Below are 24039 nucleotides of genomic sequence, written 5' to 3'. Positions count from 1 at the left end.
AGAGCGGTTTAATGTTAGTTATGCTGCGTGTTTTCTATTCTACAGAAAAGCAATACATAAATGAAGTGGTTGTTTCTTTTCAAGGGGCTTTTGACTAAATTCTTTAATTTCACTGGCTGTCAAGGTAGTGTTAAGTAAAATGGGTTTGAACCGCTGTAGTTTTTGTGTACTGGACTAGATGTCAGAAACCTTTGCCATCACTGGAAATTCTGTCACTCTGGATTTACTATCTGTTTCCCACAGCTGAATTCTTAAGCAGTGTGATTTAACACCTTGGCTCTCCATCAGCCGGTCCTGGCATTTATTTGAATGCATTACACCACTGGTTTCCATAAACTGTTTTACAATTGTTTCATATAAATGACTGTTTATTTCTACAAAAACCATCTGTATTTCTGCGGAGAGCAGCAGATAACTGTATGTAAAATTCAGTAATGTCACAACAGTGCAAGTTAAGAAAAAACAGATTGAACTTAAAAAAAAAAAAAGTCTCATGCTTGCACATAATGTTAAAAGTTTGTTTTCACTATTTAAATATCTTTATTTATTAACCAGTATTTGCATTTGTAATGATAAAATCTTTATTCCACTTCAGAGGTGTTGAGGGGCTTTGGGGATTTTTAACGGATAAACAGATTTAAGATGTCCTCATAGCAGTAGGATTTGAGATGTAAACATTCTGGCTTTACAGCTATTTCCTCTCAAAGTGTTTACATATTTTCTGTTGTTTTATTGTCCTTGCCAAGCACACAATGGAATCCTCGCCCCTTCTGCCATATACTAAGAAAAATTCTGCAGAGGAGGCTTGAGACCTCTCCCTGTCCCCAGTTTCTGTGCTCTCTGTAGTGTATCCATCCCTCTCCTCCTTCAGTCGCTGTTGTTTGTACTCCTTGCCCCCAGTGCTCATCTTCTAGCCCAGGGTCAGCGTCCAGCCGTGCTGGGAAGCTGGTCTGGATGCTTTCCGTGCTGCCAACCGGCACCCAGGGAGCACCCACACGGAGCTGCCCGTGTGCTGGCAGAGGGAAAGCTGGAATCCAGTAGTCTTACACCGATACTTTCTGACAGGGTATTTGAACTGATAGAAATACATAAACCTCCTCTTTTTTATGACCTTGTAATAGCTGCAACATATTTCCAGCAAATATTTTCTATAGCAATAATAAAAAAGTGATAACAAAAAAAATACATATAAATATAGTTTAAACTCTGAAGAAATCACACTTTCAAAACCTAGGGTTGGAGCAGTGAAGCAATAAATCATGTATCCTTGTGAAAGGAGATTCTTGAAATAGGAAAGTACCACAGTCATCAACATTAAATGTTTATCAGCTCTTTTCTTTTGACTGCTTTCCTGTCTCACATCTGTACATGGACAGAACCTGAAACGTAGCTCATGTTCACTTGTGCTTATTTGCCATCTGCCTGGCATCTCCTGCCTCGACCGTGATTGAACTTCTGCCGAACTCTCTGTGCATTTCTGATCTTTCCTGGGTTATTTTGGAATTGCAGCCGTCCATGCCGGAGCACTCGAGGTCCCACGTGCCCGGCAGTACCTCAGCAGCGTGCGCGCTCCCTCCCGGTTAGTGCCACTTGGTGTGACACATCCTTCGTCACCACACTGCCCCTGCGCTAGCTGTGTTTTAAGCTCCTTACAGGAGAGTAAGTTTTAAACCTAGTCCACAAACAGTAACAAACCCCTGTGAGCAGACAGGAGTCACGGAGACATTTGGAAAGGGTCAGGTAGGAAGATGCTGTGCTGTTAAATGTGATGTCTAGAATATATTGCTCATGCCTGCTTCTCTCTTGGGTGTGGATGGTGGCAAGTGTCACCCCTGTTCATTGAAAGCCAGTATACCTGCGCTTCCTTAGCAGGCAAGTGGAAATAGTAGAATTAAATTGTAACAAAGAGCAGAATTCATGGATGACATATAGACAAATGCAGTATACTGAGGAAAAAATCGACATAGCTTTTGTAGAGCCGGTTGTGGCTCAGAAACCGGTGAGCAGTCTTTGAGGGAGTCCGAGACCACCTGAATAAGGATGATGTGTTTTGTATTGCACGCTTAGATTTCCAAAAAAGATTTGACAAAGGCTCATAAAGCAATTAAGCTGTCACAGGATGAGAAGGAGGATCTTCACATGGATTAATAATTGATTAAAAGACAAGAAACAAAGAATAGGAATAACGGCCCTCCGTTATTAGTAACTAGGTTACTGGTGGAGTTCCAGTGGAACTGGTAGAACCTGCATTGTTCCCTTAATGTGGGGCATGGAAAAGGCTGTGAATGCTGATGTGACAAAATGTGCTGTTGATACAAAAGAAGGAAGAACAGTGCAAATAAAAGCTGTCTGTGAAGCACGGCAGAGGTATCGCACAATGCTGAGTGACAGGACAATAAAACGAGAGAGAGAATTCAGTGTCAATGAGTGCAAAATAATATACATAGTGAAAAGCAACCGTAACTATATGTATACAATGATGGGCTCTAATTACCTTCCATCAGTCAAGAAAAGTATCCTGGAGTCGTCATGGGTAGTTCTCTGAACACTTCAGCTCCGTGCTTAGAAGCCATCAGAAAGGCAAATGGAACATCAGAAATGGTAAAGGAGCAGAGAACAAAACAGAAAGTGTTATTGTGCCAGTCCGTAAATCACGGTGTGCTCACATCTTAATTGAGGCATTTCATCCTAAAATGGATAATATAGAAGTTAAAAAGGTACAGAAATGGAAGAGTGCAAAAATGGATCCAACATGTGAAACGAGGAGACGATGTAAAGAGAGAAGAAGATCTTTTCTAGTCTGGGAAAGACCTGACTGGGTACAAGTCTAGGAAGTGCATGTGGGAGAGACAGTGAATTGGGAGGGTTTTATCACACTTGGTGGTAAGACAAGAACCACATCCCCCAAAAGCGGTGAGTAGGCGAAGGCTTTTTGAAACAAAAAGGAATTCTTCCTGTCACACAATGCCATAAATTTTGGAGTTCAGTGTTCTGGAAATCAGAAATTTGAAAGCGTTTTGAACGAACGCGTGGGCCATAAAGGGAGCAGAAGGAGCTGACGGCGAGTGGAACTGGATCTGAGGCTTTTGTGGGAATTACAGGAGCTCATGAGAGGGAGGTAAAGCTAAGGGAGAAACAGGACGTAGGGATGTGTTCTGTTGTGGAGCCTGACACCGTAAAAACACAGGTTCCCTTTTAGACCTTTTGGGGTTTTTTGTTTATACTGGTCTCTTTAGTTTAGGTTTGACAACTCCACAAACATTAAATATTAAGGTAAGTCTTCCTATAATCCTCATTTTATTCTATTAACTAGTTTGCAGGTGGAGGTGGGTTTTGTTTGGGGTTTTGTTTAAAGCCTCTTTCTCTTCTTAAGTGTTAGTGTTTGTTTATTGTGCAGATTCAACCCCTGACCGTGGTATTCTTTATTGCTATTGAAAGTTAATGGGGGAAAAATTGCATTCCAAACATTTGAACCTGTAGTAGCCATGGCTGAACTTAGTTGATCTCTGGTGATCGGTTCAATTTAGTTACGATTTTTACCCATTAGGCTGGGGCTGAATGATGGTGATTTGGTTGAGGCCAAATGTCTGTAGAAAATTGGCTGTTTGATAAGAGCCCTGTTATCAGAGGGGGATACTTTCTCATTTACATTTAGATGAGTATTGATTATTTATTTACTCAGAGAAGTGAGATTCGTTCCCAATCTTATCTCTCTCGTCTCTGCTTGTCAGCAGAAAGAGAGATAGAGCTCCTGACATCAGCCCAAGATAACAGCACTTTGTAGTGAAGATAAAAGTTGGAATGGGCCTTTTTCTAGTCTTGACTGAAAGGATAAGTTTTAAAAATTAGAACTGATGGGTCAGGCTTTCAAAACCCTATTCTGAAGGCTTTGCAGCTTAAATGGCAACAGAATTGGTTTGTTGTTATGTGGATGGCCATTGCCTTTTGTAAGAGAGTGGCTTAATTTGATTATGGGGTGGGATTCTTCCTGGGGCACCTCTGTGTTGGCCGTGGGAAGGATGTGGATGTAGTACTGGGAGATGTTTCCTTGCTTGTTTTTAACTCCTGATAAATGTTCCTCTGTTAAAGGAGTATCTTGAAATAACCAAGTGCAATGGATATCTGTGGGCAGAAACCACGGCGTGGGTGGTTTGGTGGGGATGGGATGTTAGTGGAAGGGACATGCCTGACAGAGCATCACCTCAGCTCCAGGTTGCAGAGCGTGGATCTGGGAGCGAGCAGCTCCATCTGTCTGTCTGTCAGGGTTAGCTCTGCTCCTCCACAGCTGCTGGTCTGTCAGTGCACCAAAACAAGTCTAGAAGATAAAGATTTCATTGTATTTGTAGTATGTGGTTTAGGCATTCGCTCCTGCATGTGGGACACTGCACCAGTAGCATGGCCCAAGAAGGGAGGAGAGCCAGTGCCTGAGGCCACCAGGTCTGGTGGAGAGCAGACCCAGCTCCAGGGGCCTGAGGTGCCCTGGGGCCCCAAACAAATCTCTGCTAGTTTTTGAACAAAAAGAGTTTGCTTGAAGGTGTAATCACTTCTCTTTCACCATTTTATGGATCGTTTCAGGCTGCTGCCTTGGTTCCCTCCTTCCTCTCCAGACACACAGACACTTGTTCCTCCAGCCCTGCTCGCTTTAACCTACTAACAGTGTCCCTCGTGCCAAGTATTTGTGTGGAACTTACAGAACTAGAACAGGGATTCATGTTCATTAGCTTTGTCTTCTGGGTGTTCTGCCCTGGTAACTCCCATCTTAACGTCCTCACTCCCAGCGTGGTGATGGAACGTGGTACCGATGATTTACACAGCGAGCAGCGGGGTGCGGAGCCCCAGCCCAGTGCCACTGGATGCGGGCTGTGCTGGAGCCACGGTCCCTGCTGCTGGCGTGGGAGCTCGGCCCGGGTCGCGGGCCAGGACCACTCTGTGCCAGGATTGTAAAGGTTTATTTTACAACTGTGCGGAGCATTTGCATCAGATTACAGAAATCCATAAAATCCAGCTTTGGTATTACCACTTGAAATGTTGTTGAAATTCCCAGAGCAGTATTCTGTTAGGAGACCATTAATATTTTGCCTACAATGACATCATCTGAACTCGTGAGAGAAGTCTGGTAGTAAAACTCTTCTGCAGAATCAGCCTGACATTTTTCATCTGTTGTGAAGCAGGGGTCAAGTAAATGTGTACAGATATTTAAAAGATCTTATTTAAGAGCAGACAAGGGTAGATGCTGTCTAAAAATCCATTTACGCCTTTTATGAATTTCCTAGTTTTTTCTGGTTTAAAGAAGTTGTTCGTGTGGAAGGTTGCCTCGGTTCCTGGTCTGGAGCTCTGTTTCATCACTTTGTTAGGAGTGCCCTTGGAGTTTGGGTTTTGGTAGCAGGTACCAAAGACATTCAGATGGGAACCAACAGTTCTTCTGGCTCTGTCGTGGGTGGGTGTCGTTCAGCGTTGAGAATCTCTGGGAGGAGGCACCAGTTTTTAAACACGAATTGATTTGCCACTTTGATATTTGTTTCAATTCGATATGTTTTACTTCTGCCTAACAAGCCAGGCCCCTGTTTATTTAATTAATTTAAAATTTTTAATCACATTTCCAGTAGCTGGGAGAAGAGGAACAATGGTGCTGTATCTATCTGCCTTTGTGCGGGTACGAGACGTCTCTGCTGCGCGGTTTGTTCTGTAGATGCTTCGTTCGAGCAGCTGCGTGTGCTGATTGCACTGGGCAGGGAGGGAGCCCTTGTGCTCCCCTCCTGTGGCCGGGAAATCGCTGTGTCTGCTCCGAGGGGCACCGGGAATACGGGGGCTCCATTTTACAGAGGAATAACGTTCCACTTGGGGAGCAGAACGCGCCCGGGCCATGTGCTGAACGCTTCGCGGGGCTTCTGGGGAGACAAAACGAGAAGCCGTAGTTGCAAATCTGCTGTAGTAAATGCAAAATTCATTGGCTAACAAATTCCATTTCTTACGTGTGCCATCTGAGGGTAAAATACTTACATTTTTGTATGTTTTAAATATTTCATCATATATTATCATAATTCAAAGTCAGGAAACATTCAGAAATATTTTAAGTACTGGTAAAGAGGGAGTCAATTTTGTTATTTCAGTTCTAGTTATTTTGTTACATTAAGATCTGGTAAAGGTCCCTTACATCCCTTAGATTTTTTTTTCAAGTATCTGTTTAGCGTTATTTTACCAGATGATACAGAAATTACCCAGCTGAGAGCTTGGTGTGCACTTCAGCTCTGGGGTGTGAGTGGGAGGGGAGACCCGCCCTGTGCTGTGTGGGGACACAGTGGGGACAGGAGCACCTCAGCCTCCACCAGCACCCGCCTTTGGACGTGGCTTTTCTTCTGCCCAGGGTCCCATGTGGAGCTGGGCTTCCCTGAGTCACCCCTCGCACCCCATCGGGTCCCTCTCCCTGTTGGGACAGCAGGTCTGGGGCTGGCTTACAGGGGTTTCACCTGGAGTTGTATTAGTGTGGGGGTTTTTTATTCTATTTAAGGCATAGAGTTTAAGGATTCATTCAACCACAATTTTTTTTTAAAGTGGCCTAATTTTTGTAAAAACAATTTTTAAATACATTTTCTGTAGTTGGGAAACAGGTTTTTTTAAGTAGTATCATCTTTCCTTCGACAATTTGGTTTGAGAAGAAGAAAGTTGGCAGCTGAATCCTGAAGATCTACAGTTAAATGCAGCATATATGAGAATAATTCATTCTAAGCAACAGCAACTTTACATGCTCATGTTTGATGCAGTTTGATGTTAACAGATCTCTGGAAAAAGATAAAATCCATCTCTCGATGACCCTTCCTGCTCTTGCAGCCGTTGAGCTGCTAGGCGATGCCAAACTCCCCACGGCACGTTGTCCGCGGTCAGCCCGGCCAGCCGTGCCCGTTGCTGCTGATGCCTGAGGAAATCCTTACCCCCTTCTTCCAAAGTGCAGCCTTTTGAGAAATGCCCCGTTGGCAGAGGTAGCAGCATGGGCAGGACATTTAGCACAGGCTCACCTGGTGTGGGAATAACACAGAAAGTTTGGGTCGAGGTGGTTTGGCAGCTGAAGATGACGGGAATATGTTGTTTTCTTGCACACCGTCCTCCACCTTTTTGTGGTAGGGCTCTTCCCTTTGGCAAAGAGCTTTGAATCCTAAACATCTCCCTGCCCTGCTTCTAGGCTACGAGTAATCTCATGTTAGTTGAACGTGATAAGCCATCACTTTGTCAGAAAACAGATGATTTTACAAGTTACTTTATGTTTCAGGTCCTCAGTATCGGCTGGAGAAGCAGAGTGAACCTAATGTCCCAGTAGATTTAGACTGTACCTTGGAGAGCCAGAGCACTTTGGAATTCTGCCTTGTCCGGGAGAACAGTATGTTTCCCCTTTTCACTTTTGCTCTTGTAAATTGCTTAAACTCACATAAGTTATGTATTTTGGAATACGAGCTGTACTGTCTGGGCAAGTCCGTTTTGACGAGACTCTCTTTCCTGAGGCACTTCTCCGTTGTGCCAAAACAATATTCCAGAGGGAAATGATGGATTTCGTACCTTCTAGTAAATAGTCTGCATCCTGTTTATCACTTCATGATTAATCTTTTTCTGTTAAACTCTGCTCTGTAAAGTTATGACCAACCCTGAAAAACACTGCAAATATGCAACTTTTTCTGTTGCAGGCATGGTGTAGTGAATGCAGTGACTGGTCTGCGGTGTATTTTGCCGTGTCGATACAGCTCTTGGAGGCACCGATTTTTCTCTAATAGAATGAAAGAAACTAACCATGCAGATATAACTAGAGCAGTATGATGATTTTTAAAGTCCTAGGCAAATAATCTTCTCTCCAGCTACACTCAAATATTTTTATTCTGTTACTGTTTTAATGGTCCTAATATTATTTCCTGATTTATTTCTTTACAAGGAATTATATAAAACTTTTTTTAAAAAGACATTTAACAGTGATTTGTGTTTGTCCTCCATTGCATTTTGATCCATCCTTCATTATTTCCAACAGTCACACTCTCAGTTTTGGGTTGGTTTTTTTTCATTCAATTTTAATTCAGCTGTAAAAATGTTAATTGTACTAATGAGGAAGCCAGTAGCATTCATGCTCTCAGCTGAGACTGTGCTCGGAGTGTTTGCTGCAAATAATCACACTAAGTGCCTGCTTTGAGTAGTAGAAGAATTTTTTTCTCTCTCTACAAAGAATAGACCTTTCCATTTATGCTTTTTGGCTATAGCATTTCATATTTCATCCTGGAATGACAGCAGAGCATCCCTGAAGTGCCTCCTAATCCCAGTGCTGAGCAGGAGGCTCGACTCCCATGTAAGGAATCGCAGAGGGAGACGCAGCCGCCACGAGCTCTGGTGCTACATCAGTCCTGGAGCTGAGCTTCACTCCGGGTTTTGGCTGCCGTTCTCCACAGAGTGAGACTTGCTCCCAAATACTCTTGATGCTCCTGGTTCATTTCTTCATGAAATGGTTCTGAGAAACCGTAGGAGAGGACGCACCAGAAGGTAGCAGGGGTGCTGGCATGAGGAAATGGAGCAATTTTAACCTCGCTAATCAAGTTGTGCTCTTCCACAAGCCAGAATTCCCTGACGTCTGCATCCTGGCTATTACTTTTGTATCGATTTTTAATCCATGAAAAGATGCATACTAGTCATACTTCCATAGGTTTTGCACGTTTTGATTAAAAATAACATTTATTTTTATCCAGGCTCTGTATGTACTGTCTTTTTAACATCTGTATTTTCGTCATCTGTGGAGGAATCCATGCTGTGGCTGTGGCTGTACCTACTGATGCTCTTTGCTCTCAGGAGTGACTAGCTTCAGGTTGCACCGTTACTTTAACAGTCAAGCTGTTGTAAGTTTGTAAGTGGTTTAGCAGGAGGCATTCACTCTACTCTGCATCAGCAGGAGAGCCTCAGAGGCCTCGTCTCAAAATAAATGTCAGTCGTAATGTTGAGGGAACACTTTTCCCTTTCCCTGAAGTCCTTGTGCAGCGACTGCTCCTCTCCCCTCCCAGGCAAGGGGACACGGGAGCCAACCGCTCTGCAGACAGAAGGTGGAAAGGTATGGGACAGATCCCTGAGGCTGTCGAGGCAAAAGTGCTCTCAGTTCCTGAGCTCTCCTGGCCCTCATTAAGCAAATCCACAGCGCCCATCTAAGAGTGTGACCTGGAGCCACCGTCCTCCCCCGCTGCGATGGCATCACCTCAGGAGGTGGTGGCACTTGGTCCTCTTCACGGCTCTGGTGTTTGTCAGCCAGGGAACAGCGAGGGCAGAACAGGCACTTGGGCTCTGTAGGAAGTCACCGGGTTAGTTTGCTCACGGCTGACAGTGATCCAGGCAAAATCATAGGTGCTGACGTGAATTCTGTCTCTTTTCTGCCGCGCTGTTGCTGAACGTTTTCTGAATTGGTAGCACACTCGAATAAGGAATGCAGGAGGAATCTTCTGCTTACAGTTTCTCCCCCAACATGTGGGTGAATTTAAAGTCATCTTCCATTGTCCCTGCTCGGGGATACGTGTGGAACACCGATGCCGTTAAGTCTCTCCACGCACAGATGTTCAAGGACAATACAGTATATAAGATCAGTCATAATTCATGCATTGGACATAGCCTGGTTCCCCCAATACATAATATGAAATTGGATTTTGTAGTGCTTAAGGAGCTATCTTTTGGCGTGGCATTAGAATAGAAATATTGACAGGTTTGCACTATTAGTAAAATAATAGCTTGAAAAGCCCAGCATCAAAATGAAATACTCATTTTGTGTATTTTCTTTTTATTTTAAATATGTTTAGCTTACATATGCCAGTCAGGAAAAGCTCTGTTATAACAGCTATTATTTTTAAATGTGCTCTCCGTAGTCTCATATTCATTTATAAATATATATATATGTGTCTGATGCCAAACATCTGCTAGTAAAATAGCTGCCAGTTTCCTTTGGGCAAATAGAAAGTTTATATTTCAGGGTATTAAATGAAACAGAAAACTTTCCATTATTAAGAAATATGTGTGGAGAAAACCCCTCTCTATCCAACATTTACTAATAGCATTCAAACTAATAAAGTGTTTCCAGTATGCAGAACTTTTCAACTCGCACGAAGATTTATCTTTAGACTAAAAGCCTACACTTTGTAATGTGAAATGCTTTTATGTGTAGTAGCAAAATATTCATGGCTAATTTAGTTTTATTTTTACCATCTTACTTCTGGAAAGTTCCTCTTTCTCATTTTATCATTAGCTAGCAATTAGTATTCAAGGGAAATTGGTCTTAATATATTAAAATTGGTTTAGTGCCTTTAGACCTGTACCAAAGCCAGTGTCTTATTGGAAAATGTAATTGGGGACTCTGTGTATGTAATTAATTGTATTACAATTAAGAACTTTCATTAAGCAATCTACTAGTACATTAAAGTAATAAGGGACATTTTTGCAGTGCAGTTAGCTTTATATTTTGTTGTTTTATCGAGGAAATACAGGTTCACTTCCTCCCGAATAGGCTACATGTGGCATTTCAATATTCTGCTGTTACCAATGTGTCATTTGTACGTGTCCTCTCGTGCTTGCAGGAGTCCCTTTGGATGAGGCTCCTCGCTTGAGCTTCCAGCTTGTTTTCAGACTTGTGCTTCCAGTGCCTCTTGTTTCATTACTGTTGGTCTCATTTGGAAATCGGGATTTTCTATGGGGAGCTTAGACTGAGTTACAAATATAACTCCCTATTTCCAATTAGTTCAAGTACTTGAACAAAAATAACTACCTTCATACTGAACCTGGTTTAAAAAAAAAAAAACAAAACAACACGAAGCAAAAAAACCCAACAACAAAGATCTTCAGCTGTTGTTTCCAGGAGGGGAAATATGTTCATTTTCTGGATGACCATCAAATGTAGAGGCTGCAAACTAGTGCCATGACTGACTTCTAAAACACTGTTGTGCTTCACCGCAGTGGGTGTCTTAAAGAGTGAAGTTTGTAGCTCTTGATACCATTTTAATTTTTTTGTTCAGCTTCTGTGGGCAGAAAACACCCCTCTGTTTTCATTTTGGGGTTTTTTTTTTAAGTAGAAGGCTGTGGTTTAATGGTTTGTGTGGTTTTGCTGCAAAGCAATCTGGGCAGAGATGGAGAGTCTGGCTGGGGAGGTGGTGGTGGGAGGTTGGTCTCAGAAGTTATCCCGGTGGTGCCAGGTGTAGCGCTGGCCAAACTGAGCCCCGTGTCGAGCCCCGACCTCGTTCTGCCCACACGTGTGCTCCAAAGGTTGGGTGAAGGATGGGCACCAGACGTGGCAGTGCCAGGGTGCCAGAAAAGCAAGAGACTCCCTGTTTAGCCCTAAATTCTCCTCCCTTACTTCTCCAATAGTTAAAGGCCTCTCCTGTGCTGAGGGAAATGCTCCCTCGCAGCTGTGCTTTGCACTTCACGCAGGTTCTTACCTCGTGCCTGGCTTATCCCACACCTGACTCCAGCTTTTTTCTCTTTGTCTTTCACAAAGTGAGTTGTCTTTGATTAGGTAGACTATAAGGGAAAAAATGCAGAGGTCATTGCAAACTGAGTCTCCCTGTCATTACGTGAAGGAGTTTGTTTCTGGAATAGGAATCTGTTCCTCCAAGGAGTGGTCTCTCTACACCACCTATTGCTGGGTCGGCTCTTGGGCTAAATAATGGACCTGGAGCATCCACTTTACTTGATTGTCTTCCCCAGCAGAAGCTTTTACATTCAAAAGCCACGCTGTGATCTCCATTACAAATACCCTGACAGGCCTGTAAATATTTGACAGGTTTATTCACAGCTGCTTGCATGTGGAAAATATTTTTATGCTTTTTTCCCCCCAATCAGCTGGTGGAGATGGCTCTTCCCTCTGCTGCTGAACGCCGGCAGTCTCGCAGACATCCGCGCAGAGCTGCGGGGCGAGAGCAGCGTGCCAAGTTCTGCAGTCAGGTTTTTCCCTGCAGGGCATTTCTCTCTGTTGTTACTGATATTACTGCTATTATCCAGTGCACCCTCAGGGGTCCCCGTGTCTTGCCATCTTCAGACTGATGATCTGTTTTGATGGTGGAGTTCCTGGCTGCTCTCCCAAGAGCAGCAACTGTAGAAATTCTGTAAACCTGAATCCATTCACAAAGCTTCATAAAGCAAAGTCGGCGGAGGTTACGGGTACGTGGAGGATCTGAAAGGTTTCCAGAGCAAAATCCCTCTGTTCGGCTGCAGCTGTTAATGCTCCTGCAGTTTAGACCCTGACAACGTGCTCATGATTTTAGTTACAGTGGCAGTTTTTTCCCCTGGATCTGACCTGGCAGGCTGCTAATTTTCTTTCTGATACTTTTAATTTAGGTGTGTGAAATCTGGGAGTGCTTAGCTTGGTAATAATTGTGTAAAACCGACACGTAGTGTCCCTGCTTTGCCGGTGACTCGGTGAGGTTGGGGAGATGTGAGGCCAGGTGGGGAGGAGGAAGGCAAAGGCAGCAGCAGCACCTGCAGAGTGACCTGTGAGCCTTGAGCTTGTGAGGAGTTTCAGGAACGTTTTGCAGGAGGTGTGGGGACAAGGTTAATAGCTTGCCGTTCTTTGTGTTATTTCTTTGTATTATTACATACCCCAGCACGACATGCCGTTGTGACCATGGGGATGGACCTGGTTGCACGACCAGGAACTGCTGAACGGGCATTTCACTGGTTTCCATCAGGGGAAGAGGGTCCCAGTTTGCTCTCGGCCGCAGGGCAGCGGTGCCGTTGCCATCCTCCTGCTTTGCTTCCAGGCACCGCCGTGCCGTGGTGTTTCAAGATGCTTTTAAGTGCACCAAAAAGTTTGACGTATCTCAGTGTATCTTTGAAGTACTGCAGCATGAGGGTTTGACATGATACATTATGATAATCCATAGTATGGAGACATTAACACAGGGGTCTTTGACAAAATACATTGTAATGTCTCTGAAGGAGCCATTACAATTTATCTTGTCATTCTGGAGCATAGAGTGGTTGTGATGTTAAGATGGCTCTGCATAAATTCACGTGAAGACTGTTTCATTTGATTTTTTTGAATTCTTTCAAGTCGAATGTCACAGCCCAATTTGTAGCTTAACCCTTTGCTGTCCCCTCTCCCCAGGGAAGGGTCCCCAGGCGCGTGTCGGGAGGCTGTGGTACGAGCAGCAAGGGGTGGGCATCGCTCTCGCCTGCTCTGCGGTGAGCAGGGTGGAAAGCTTGGGTGACTGACGTCTGTGAAATGTGAATCTCCTCCTTTATGCTCTCAACATGTATTTTGACTCATTTAACAGCAGATGCTAACCTTGCTTTGATACAGACCTGAAAGATACTTAGGATAAGCAGTGATGTTTGTTACTGAATTAGAGGCTAGAAAAGGCAACGCCTTCAGCCAGCAGGAAAAACGCTCCCTGCTCAGGTGAGGTGTTTCTTCTCTCTCACCAATGTTTGTCCTGCTTGTGGCCACCACCCAACAGTTTCCCTTGGGAAGCAAAGGGCAGGTACTTCTGCAGCTCCTATTTACCCCGTTACAAAGGAGCCTGCTTCTGCATCACCAATGTGTGTCTGAGACAAGTGCCAGGGATTTCCTCTCCCTGGAGCCGTGACTGTTCCTGGCAAACCATCCCCGTGTGTCGCAAACATGGACACGTGTCCCAGCTTCCCTAGGAGCTGAATGGGATGGGAACGTGCATGCCCCAAGGGAAAGGTCAGTGTGGGAAGCATTAGTCTCGAGGCTGCTCCAACTGTGCCAGTCTCGAACAAAATTAATACCAAAAAATCTGACAAGTTTTTAGCCTGCTTTGCTGGATCTTTAAGACCTGTACTAAAATTCCATCATCTCATCTTCCCATTATTAAAATTTCAGCAAAATCTAAAGTTTTCATTAATCTCCTGCAGCAAATTTAGTACTCGGAACTGGCAGTTGATTCAGCTTTTAGGACTACATTAGCTGGGATATTAAACAAAACGTGTCATTTTTCGGTATCTTCTGTAAGAAGCTAAATCAGTTTTCAAACATATTTATACCACTTTATCTAACAGCATCTGAATGATCCTTTAGAGCTGAGATGCTTTATTAGCAGCTGGCGTAGAAATTACTCTGCACAAAATTATATATCGCATTATAGTAATGTTTAAATTGGTGTTAATCCAACGTCATAAAATGTAAAAAAAATCTTTAAAGTGCGTTATATTTTTTCAGTAATTGGCATTTTGGCTTAATGAGATGTTACCTTTTATAAAGCCGGTACCTGCAGCAGTAATGAGAATACTAATCAGTAAATAAAGCTCAGCTCCATTGCCGCAGGGCTGAGATCAGGGTGCCCGAGGTGTTGCCCACGCTGCAGCACGATGCCGGTGTCACGTCCCACATGGGGGGATGCTGAAGTGTCACATCCCACGTGAGGAGATGCTGAAACACAGGAGAGCTGTGCCAGTGCCTATGTTGAGGGTGGCACCTGCCCTGGCTGGGGACAGGTCCCCCCTTCACCAGGCTCCTTCCCAGGGTGATGGGTTGTGGGTGTCCTGGCAGGGACCCCACCAGCTCAGTCCCCGGGGATGTCAGCGGTCCAGGGGTGTCTGTGTCACCTGAGCATCCGCAGCTGGGATGTGGGACACAAATGTGCATCGTGATGTCTGGAATGAATTAGCAGTTTTGTCTTTGGATGGAGGGTGAGAATTTCCTCCTCCCAGAGACACGGACTCGAGCATTTTGCTCTTTCTTAAGAAGCCCTCTGCCCCTGCAGCCGTTGCAGCCGTACCTGTGTGCTAGCTGAGTCGGATGCTGTGTTTGAAACCTCTCCTTCATTACTGTTGCCTTGTTTTGCAGGTTCAAGAGGAGAAGAGGTCTCGGAGGAGGACCCTCAGATCGATATAGCCACAGTTCAAGACATGCTCAGTAGCCACCACTACAAGTCCTTCAAAGTCAGCATGATCCATAGGCTTCGATTCACCACTGATGTTCAGTTAGGTAAATCAATCCGTGCTATAACACTTAGGGAAATGGAACGGTGCAAACCTTTGGCCATCTCTAATAGCCAACTGTCCATCTCAGACGTTTTTAAAGCAGTCATTATCGTGTTGGTCCATTTTATCGTGGAGCACGTCACTTGAAAGCGTTGCTAGCATTTCAGCAGTTAAAAAAAATTGCTTTTGGTTGAAAATACTTCAGTATTTTTATTATCCACCATCAGCTAGCACATGTTTCTTCTGAAAGAAGGCCATTATTTAATGACCTCATCTCTTTTTTTTTAATGTAGGCTTCCTAATGGAAAGCTTTTTGCCAACTGTTTTGTTATTTTTAAACGAGGCTGTGCAAAATTAGGAATGATTAGGTTTTTCCTTTTCTGAGACTGAAAGATTTTAGTGACCAAGTGGAAATTTGAGGTGGAACAAAATAAAACTAGCATTCTCTAAAGGTTTTATGTTGTCCTTACTTGTTTTCTGAATGCTTTTGAAAAACCGAAGGCCAAGGGATGACAGAATCTTGAATTATAAAAGCCCCATTACTGTTTTAAAATGATTGAATGGCTTTTTATCTTTGTGTTTGAATTGTGAAAATTTGATTAATGATGCATCGGTAGGTGACCTGTGACATTCCTGCAAATACCTTCCATAAAGAAATGATTCAGCAGTGTAAAATAGTAATGTTTACCAAATACATTTATTCTGTAGAATTCAGTACAATTGTTAAATTTAAACTATACCAGTACCTGTGTTATTGTCACTGTGGTCTCTTCGTTCTTCCATCTTTAAGCAAATATAAAAATAAGCATCTCAAATTTTTCCAGAAGAGGCTTCCTTAGTTTATTTGGAGCTGTCTTGTTAAGGAAGGATTTATCTGCTGGTGCTGAAGCAGGACGGCGCTGGGCATGTTTTCTGCTTTTGAGCAAACTATCTGGGTGTGATAGTTTGCTTCCAGTGAAGTTTGACTCACTGTATCTGGGAAGTGTCAGAAATGAGAGCTTGAAAAGGTCATGACAGATCACTAAAGATAAATGGTTAAGGGAGAATAGCTGTTAACTGAAACAAATGGCTTAACTTGTGTAGCAGTGAGGGAACTGACCCTGTCCGGTAGTGTAAGGACCATAAAATTTCCCTTTTATAACAATCTGTGAACCTGTATGTTTCTGATGGCAGTACGCTGACAACGTGATTTTTATAATCAAATTACTTTTTAAAAATCAGAGAAAACCCCAGTGCTGTATTCAAAGTTTGGGTAAAACGTACAGCATCCAAACTTATAAATAAAGTCAAAATAAGTGTGTGTCGCTGGGGTATCTCCTGAATTTTAAGATATTAAAAGAGGAGGTAAGATAAGCATTGAGGGGCTATTTGGATTAGGGCTGCTGAGTGTTAATGTGTTCATCTTCTGCAGGTGACAGACTGCTCCATACCATCCAAAATGTAAAAAAAACATGTCTAATTTTTTTTCATCACTCATCAGTACGTGTGGTTTGGGAACTATTCTGTGTCAGTTTAATGACAGCCAGTTGCAAAGTTTCTCTGTAGCATTTTTATGTCATCAACTCGTATGTAGCAGCCATAGGGAAGTGACAGTTTTTCTAGAGGACACCGAGAATCCAAACCATTGCTCTGCTCCTTACTGACAGCGTCGATGATGTGGTGGCTGTGCAGGAGGGGAAATACAGGACAGTGCTTGCACTGAAAATACCCGGCTGGTTTTTGGGGGTGAATCCCACTTTCCAGGCTTCACACATGAAGGGTGTTTCCATGTGACAGAACCCAGAAGTGGTGGAGAAAACACCATCTCCACTCCTTGCCCTTTGCACCGACGTTGTAGGACGCCCACGTCATTTCATTTGAACAGGTTCTGTGCTGGATTTTTATTTCAGCTGCAGGTAGCGACAGTGTGAGCTGTGTTGGTCAATCACTGTTTGCATCCTGGTGCTTCTGGAAGTGTTTTTAGCTGTTTTGAGGCCTGATGGTTGAGTTTGAGGCAAGGTTTACTGAAAATAGTGGAGTCAGCTCGATCTTCTGTAGGTTGTGCATAGTTTGTAAATGACCACGGGAGGAACGACCACCTTTGGACTGATGGTTTTGTTACGGTGCAAAGCTTTACCTGTAGCAGTTTAAGGTCCAAGGTTTTATGTTTTAGCTCAAGAAAGCTGGGGAGGGACTTTTCATAAGGGCAGTTAGTGACAGAACAACGGGAAATGGGTTTAAGCTGAAAGAGGGGAGGTTTAGATTAGATATTAGGAAGAAGTTCTTCACTGTGAGGGTGGTGAGACAGTGTCCCAGGTTGCCCAAGGAAGTTGTAGATGCCCCCTCCCTGGAAGTGTTGAAGGCCAGGCTGGATGAGGCTTTGAGCAACCTGGTCTAGTGGAAGGTGTCCCTGCTGCTGGATGAGCTTTAAGGTCCCTTCCAACCCAAACCATTCTGTGATTCTATATTACAGTGTAATGCACATGCAGGAGCACTCGACCTTTTTACAAAGGTTTTATCATGGTGTGAAGGATTAAGACACGTTTGCTTGTGTATCACGTTAGCAAAACTCAAAGAAGCATATTGTCCTGGAAAATTACTGCTGGGAAGTGTTTCAGAAAAGGGGGGGCAGTTGCAGACCCCAACAAAGGAAGCAAGAACAGAACAGTGTTACTGGACTAATACATCGATGACATTTCTTTTGATAAAATGAATGAATTAAAAAAAAAAACAGTGAAAGAAGCATTTTCACTTGTTTTTTGAGTATGACTAATTTGTGCTGCGATCCAGGGACTGCAGAAGCCGCATACATAATACTGTTTTGATTTTAGGTTTCAACACTTACAGATTGTGAGAACAATAACACAAAAAAAAGACAACATTCTTTGTCAATGTGCTCTTTGGATGTGTGTGAGCTTAAGCCAGTGATGTCGAGATACAGAAATAATGGATGAAGTATACAGCAACAATTTGCAGATAAAAATAATAGAAGTTAAAGTGTATTTTACATGATAAAAAAAAGATGAAAGAGGAGGAAGTCTGTTACATCTGAGATGGTTGCAAAAATCCATGCTTGGTGAAGTAGCCTCTGCTGAAAAGATTGATGCAATGGGGAGTGACCTTGGCTTGGAGCAGGAGCTGGTGATGTATGTATGAGCATATCTCTGCTAAATGGACCCAGATTTGTAGCACTAATATACATGGAAGCCCAGAACCAAACTCAGGATGGCAATAAATCAACAGCCACTTTGGGTGTCATTTCTGGTTTATATTCCACTATTGTTCTATCACTTTAATTCATGTCACTATCATCTGTTCATCTGGAACAGTTTTATATAATTTTCCAGTGGAGTTACCTGACAAATCCTATCAAATTAACAAGGTGCATTAACAATATTGACTGACTGTGAATTCTGAAGTTGCAGGACCATAGAGTGCAAATTTTTTAAGGATATTTTCAAGGGTGACGTTTTTAGAGGAAGGGATGAGGGGCCACCCTCGCACACAAAGAATTTGCACCTTTCTTTTTACAACCTGCCTTCAATTTTTTTCAGTGAGAAAATAAGAACTTGTACCATCAACTACACAGATTGTCCATAAACTACAGAAAATATCGTTTTGAATAATTAACCACTACAGTGAAATAACAACGCCGCTTTTAAATAATCTGTCCAAAATTAAATTACAAACCAAAATGGGCTCCGGATACAGCGTCAGCCTGCTCACGTTACCTAGTTCCAGCATCCTTGTGTTAATTGGACTCTTGATACAATGCTTAATTGAAATGTGATGTCTCTGATGTGACGTATGTTTAATGACAAAGAGCATTCTTGGATTAATCGGAGGGGGGTGGGGGTTGGTGGTGTTACTGTATCTGCTCATAGCAGCCGGGATGTAAAGGAAGGTAACCTTGGAGGAGCGGAGGGGACTGCAGCAGAGAACCTGCCGTGGCTCTGAGCTTTGTAGAGTCGCATAAAATACAAACAAACGTGGTTTGCAAATTCTGCAGCTGTGAGCCAGACTTTAAGAGATATTGAGTTAATTATGGAGGGCTTGGGAGGGTCGTCGTGTGTGTGTGTGTGTGTGTGTGTGTGTGGCATCTTATTTTGTCACATCTCTCAAAAGTTTTATCATCAGCTCCTTTAGGTTTTCTTGTGCTTCAGACGAGCCAAGCATAATGTATTTGAAAGCGTCATAGCCAAGACCCTCAAGAGCAAAAAGGTTCTCTGCTGTTTTTCCAGAGACACAAGAGTTCAATGATGTTTAAATACCTTTTTTTTTCCTGTATTGCTTCCTTTTGTGGCTCTCTCGTGAGCTTCACCTATAACTCATGACTTGAGAAATGTAATTATTTTTAAGGCTCCACACGTCTTGATGTAAAAAGCACACTGGGAAGTTTATTCAGTCATGTCAACAGCTCCTGAACAATGATCTCCTGTTCATCAGTTGCAGCGTCGCGGGGTTTTGCTTCGCGATGCTGTGATAAAGACCACGATAAATCACGGCCAGCGTCCCGGGCCGGTTCCAGCACCATGAGCCCCCATCCTGCCCCGGCAGCCACCCTCGGGAGCGGCTGCTCTTGCATGGCACCAGGAGTAAGGTGTGGATGGTGCCAGAGCATTTTCTCCTCCGGCTCACCCGGACCCGGGTCGGCCGCAGCGAAGCACCAGCCATCTGGGGAAGCCCGTGTTGGGAAGCGGGGCCCGGTGCCCGTGCCAGGAGCGACACGAATCCTCAGCTTGCTTTCAGAGCAGCCTAATTAGAGCTGGCTTTAAAATGCCAGCAGTGTAAAAAAAAAAAACCCACCGAGGATCTCTGGGACTGGCTGTCTTTGTTTATGAGTATGTGGGTAACACAAAGAGCGTTTCTGTAACGTTGGGAACGGGTGTTGTCCCCTCGCCCAGAGGACAGAGGTGTCTGCTATGGAGGGGACAGCAGAGGGACGGTGAGCCTTAGCGTCTATTACATATAACACTGCTGACTGAAAAACTACCAGTATCTTTTTATGAATCTCGCAGCTCGTGTAGCCACTGCTTCCAGAAGAGCTCTGTATGTGTTGAGAAGAATTTTTTCTGTGATATTTCCTCCTCGTTGGTGTTGCTTCTGCAGGAGAATAAAATGCAGATTATCAATGCAGTTTGATAACCATTTGCTTTTGGTTTCAAAAGCTCCTGTGCTTTCAAAAAAGCCCCAAAGGGCAATATCCTTTCATCCCATTTAAGATTTATAAACTGTGTCAAACGGTTGATATGAAATCACTTAAACTGATCACTGGTATGTTCTCTATTCTTTCTCGTCTCAGGTATTTCTGGAGACAAGGTAGAGATAGACCCTGTTACTAATCAGAAGGCCAGCACTAAGTTTTGGATTAAGCAGAAACCCATTTCAATCGATTCTGAACTCCTCTGTGCCTGTGACCTTGCGGAAGAAAAAAGCCCAAGTGAGTAGTCCTTTTTATTTATGTCCTCTCTTTTCTCACTCCCTCTATGTGCTAGATGTCCAAAGAATTATTGCTACCATGTCCTTTTCTTTCTCTAGGTGTATTTTATTCATTATAGGATGTTTTTAATCTGACCCGATTCTGTTGTAGGGAACGCAACGTAAACAGCTACACATTTTGTGAGCGTTCTTATAATGCTGCTTACAGCTAATGGCATCATTAAGTGTTTCTTGCTCACTGTCAGTAGCTGCTGGCAGGGTCACACCAAGGAAGGGCTGGCTTTGCTGGTCTCTAGCCCCATAGCACGGTACTCAAATATATATTTCAACATAATTGCAATTTTTTTTTTAACTTCTTAACATCCAGACTGGTTTTAAACAATTTCTTAGGTGCAGCTGAGGACCTGAGACATACAGTAAGTTCCAGCACAGTCTAAATTTGCTTCAGCCGTGGCTGCAGGGTCACTGGGATTACAACGTGCCCCTCTGCGAGTTCAGTGTCGGGGAAGCAGTGGCCGTGCCTGGCCGGCAGCGATAGCTGAGCTGGCTGGAGGACGGGCTGGGCACCCCAGTCCAGCTGGTCATCAACAAGAGGTCACGGTTTGGTACGTTCAGAGCACGACTTCAAAAGCCCAGTGCTTTTGCTTGTTGTTATCAGTGGAATAATGAGAGTCTGTATCTGTAAAATTTGTTTTAAAAAGCACAAGATAGGCCCTGGGGGAACTGGGCAATGTCTCCCGCTGGTGCCAAAATGTGACTATCTACTATCGAAAAGTAACTGCGGTTCAAAAGCTTAGATGGGTTTTATTAGGCTTGTGCTTTTGCAGGGTAGGGATGCTAAAGTATTAAGTACTTATCTGCAAGGTGACAGAGAGGGAGAATTATGTGATACATATTTACAGAGGTAATGATCTGTTGAATTCTCTTGGAAGAGTAAATTTATGGCTGCCACAGATTTTATCAGCAATTATTGAACTATATCCTTCTCCCCTTCATTACCCCTTCCTACTTCTATGTTCTTAGTCCAGTCATTGTCTTCCTTTTCTGTCTCCAGCAAGATTTCATGGTCCTTGGGAAGGCGTGATCCCAAGGAGAGACTTCCCTAATGACCAGCCTTCAGCCTAGTTCCAAAAGGAGAAAATAATTCCTCCTGAAATCTGCTGACCTCTTCCCCGTTCACTAAAGATGTTCCAAAAGTTACTATTTTAGACCAGCAGAAGAGACTTTTACAGTGACATCTCAGAGTGATACATTTTGAGGAACTCTTAACAGCAGATCAGTATCTCTTGAATTTTAAATGTAAAAAAGTTATTTTAGTAGCATAAAGGAATGAGACGCGCTGTATTTCACAAGTTTTGGCTGCGATTTTTATCAGCGTAGTGATATATGTTTGTAGCAAAGTTTACATCAAAAATTATTCCCGAATCTTCCTTGAATGAATTATTGCAAAGAAAGAGAGGCTGAGTAAAGATAAGGTCTTTGAGTCCTGCAATATATTTTGTTTTCATGTTTTTATCTCTTGTAACACAAAACATGCTCCATCCAGCTCGTCTTTCAGAAGCGTTCCGCGCACGTAACGGCGCTGGTGCGCTCACCCCGGGTGAAAACACGGGCTGTGTTTTATGAAGCTGCCTGCTTTCCCTCGACACCGACACCCGGGGTTAGTTGAGTGCTGCTTTGCTCGACTGACTTCGAGAGGTGAAGGGTTTGCAGGAGCCTCCAGCTGCCACCTCCTCAGTTTTTAGCGAGGGCAGGGGGTGTTGGCAGTGGTTGGGTTGCTGTGATCAGTATAGCTGGGAGTTTCTGCAACGGTAGTTCCTCTGAAGGTGGCAATTAACACAGTTTAATATTCAGTTAGCTCTTACTTTCTGCAGATTAAAGAGATTTTGGAGTTTTTTCTGGTACTTCTCTGCAGAATTGTACATGTTGAAATTGTGTATAAATATAATAGAGAGCCTTGTGCGTATTTTCTGTTAGTTTTCCCTGAAAAGACAGGTTCCTGCAGCGAAGCGCTTGTGTGAGGGTTAAAGGACTCAACAGCCTCAGGGATGATGTGTTGTGAATATTTACAGCCGGACTCGGAGTCCTTCTGGCCAGGGCTGAAGCTTTCCTGTGCTGTGAGTTTGCAGAACTCAGAGCTGCCTGCAGTGCAAAGAGAAAATGGAAATGGAAAGCTTTGGCATCTGATGTGCCATTAGCGTGGGTATGGTGGGCAGGAATGGCTGATGATTTTTGTTTGCCCTTGTAGTAGGCCTGGGTCAGTGTTTGAATTTTTATTTGTAAATTAAATCAGACTCCCTGAATTTAGACAGAGGGAAGAGGTAATGGCCCTGCTGGCTCGATCAAATGCCATTAGAACCTGAAGACACTGTGTATAAACGGCTTGTTTAAATCAGGTTGGGTCTGATTATCACGAAAGATTCTGAATGTTTTGAATCTTGAAAGGAAGCATCCTATCATTGAGAAATAAGATTTAAGCCTTAATAAAGTAGTTGTCATTTTTATAGCTGAAAAGAGCTTTGTATCTCAATTAAGTGTACATAATATAAAGTCTTAAGGAAGCAACATAATACGTTTAATACGATTATATCCCTTTGCAATAGTGTAATTTAAAGGAAATCTGATTCTGTTAATGTCTCTTACATTACTTGGACAAGGGAGAGACTTCAGTGTCACTGACCGCTGCCTTTTACAAAGTGCACTGCGGACCGAGTGTGGCTGTGATGGATGTGTCCCTTCCGAGGGCTGGGGCTGCCCGGCCACCTCAGCACCATCCGCACCGCGGAGCCGGTGCCGGAGAGCTCCGGGCAGCCCCTTTCGGGGGCACAGAGCCTGAGCGGTTGGGCAGACTTCCAGCTTTTTCTTCTGTTCACAGCTGCAGAAATCAGATTTATTTGATAATTTACTTGAAACACTAGAAGAAGCATTCTCTGTCATGCTTTTTCTGCCTTCTTTTTGTTTTGTTTTAATAAAGCAGATACATCTCAATTGCTAGGTCAAAATATCCTTAATGTTAAGGCAGTCTAAACAAAGGTGTTCTGTAGGTCACCGAGTACATTGGTAACTTCAGTTTGTAATTTAATTGCCTGCTTTGCACCCTGCAGCTTAAGATTTCCTTTAAATTCTTATTCCATTGTTGCACTGGGGCTTAACAGAGTGTTAACCTGGTAATAGGCACAGGGCCTCCCCATTATGTGTCTCGCTATCGAGCGGTTCTGCATGACTAGTTAAAAAAGATGGCAAGAAGATTAATGAAAGCCGCCTGGTACAGAAGGGGGGTAGGTACCTTTGCAAGACTTCTAGCGAGGAGATATTAGAGCTGAACCAGAGCTTGGCTTTTTCTTTATCCTGTGACCTTTGAACCTGCCTTACTGTCGAGAGCTGCCAGTGGAGCCGACGTTTTGATTGATGTTGCTACACGAGTCAGTCTTTCCCATTGAATTCCACATCTGCACGAAAATAGCTTTTCCAGCAGTATTCATAGTGGCTGGAAGTGATAGCCAAAGCCATGCCTGAAATGCTTTTATGTAGTTTTCATTGAAAGCTAAAGGTATTTGATGTTTTCATTTGGTATCCAGTTCCTCCAGATTATGCACGTTGGATAATACTAATTTAATGAATTCATTATTGGGTTGTGAAAGCACTAAAAACACCCAGAAAGCGTTGGGAAGGGCTGGATTCCTG

General features: G+C 43.5%; 1 protein-coding gene across 3 annotated transcripts in view; it reads left to right on the top strand.

The window, feature by feature from the left end:
- Positions 1 to 24039, top strand: part of MAPKAP1 (MAPK associated protein 1) — an 82276-nt gene that overhangs the window by 50696 nt on the left and 7541 nt on the right. The window contains exons 7-9 of one of the 3 annotated variants that reach the window (XM_010163683.1): positions 7265 to 7372; positions 14801 to 14941; positions 20219 to 20356. In XM_010163683.1, coding sequence (XP_010161985.1) covers positions 7265 to 7372; positions 14801 to 14941; positions 20219 to 20356 — 387 coding nt within the window. The remainder of the gene's footprint in view (positions 1 to 7264; positions 7373 to 14800; positions 14942 to 20218; positions 20357 to 24039) is intronic. The other 2 variants (XM_010163684.1, XM_010163685.1) reach the window with 2 other exon arrangements.

This window comes from Antrostomus carolinensis, unplaced genomic scaffold (assembly GCF_000700745.2).
Source record: "Antrostomus carolinensis isolate BGI_N321 unplaced genomic scaffold, ASM70074v2 scaffold26132, whole genome shotgun sequence".
NCBI lineage: Eukaryota > Metazoa > Chordata > Aves > Caprimulgiformes > Caprimulgidae > Antrostomus > Antrostomus carolinensis.
The sequence above is the reverse complement of the archived record's forward strand: the minus strand, read 5'-3'. Positions and strand labels throughout refer to the sequence as shown.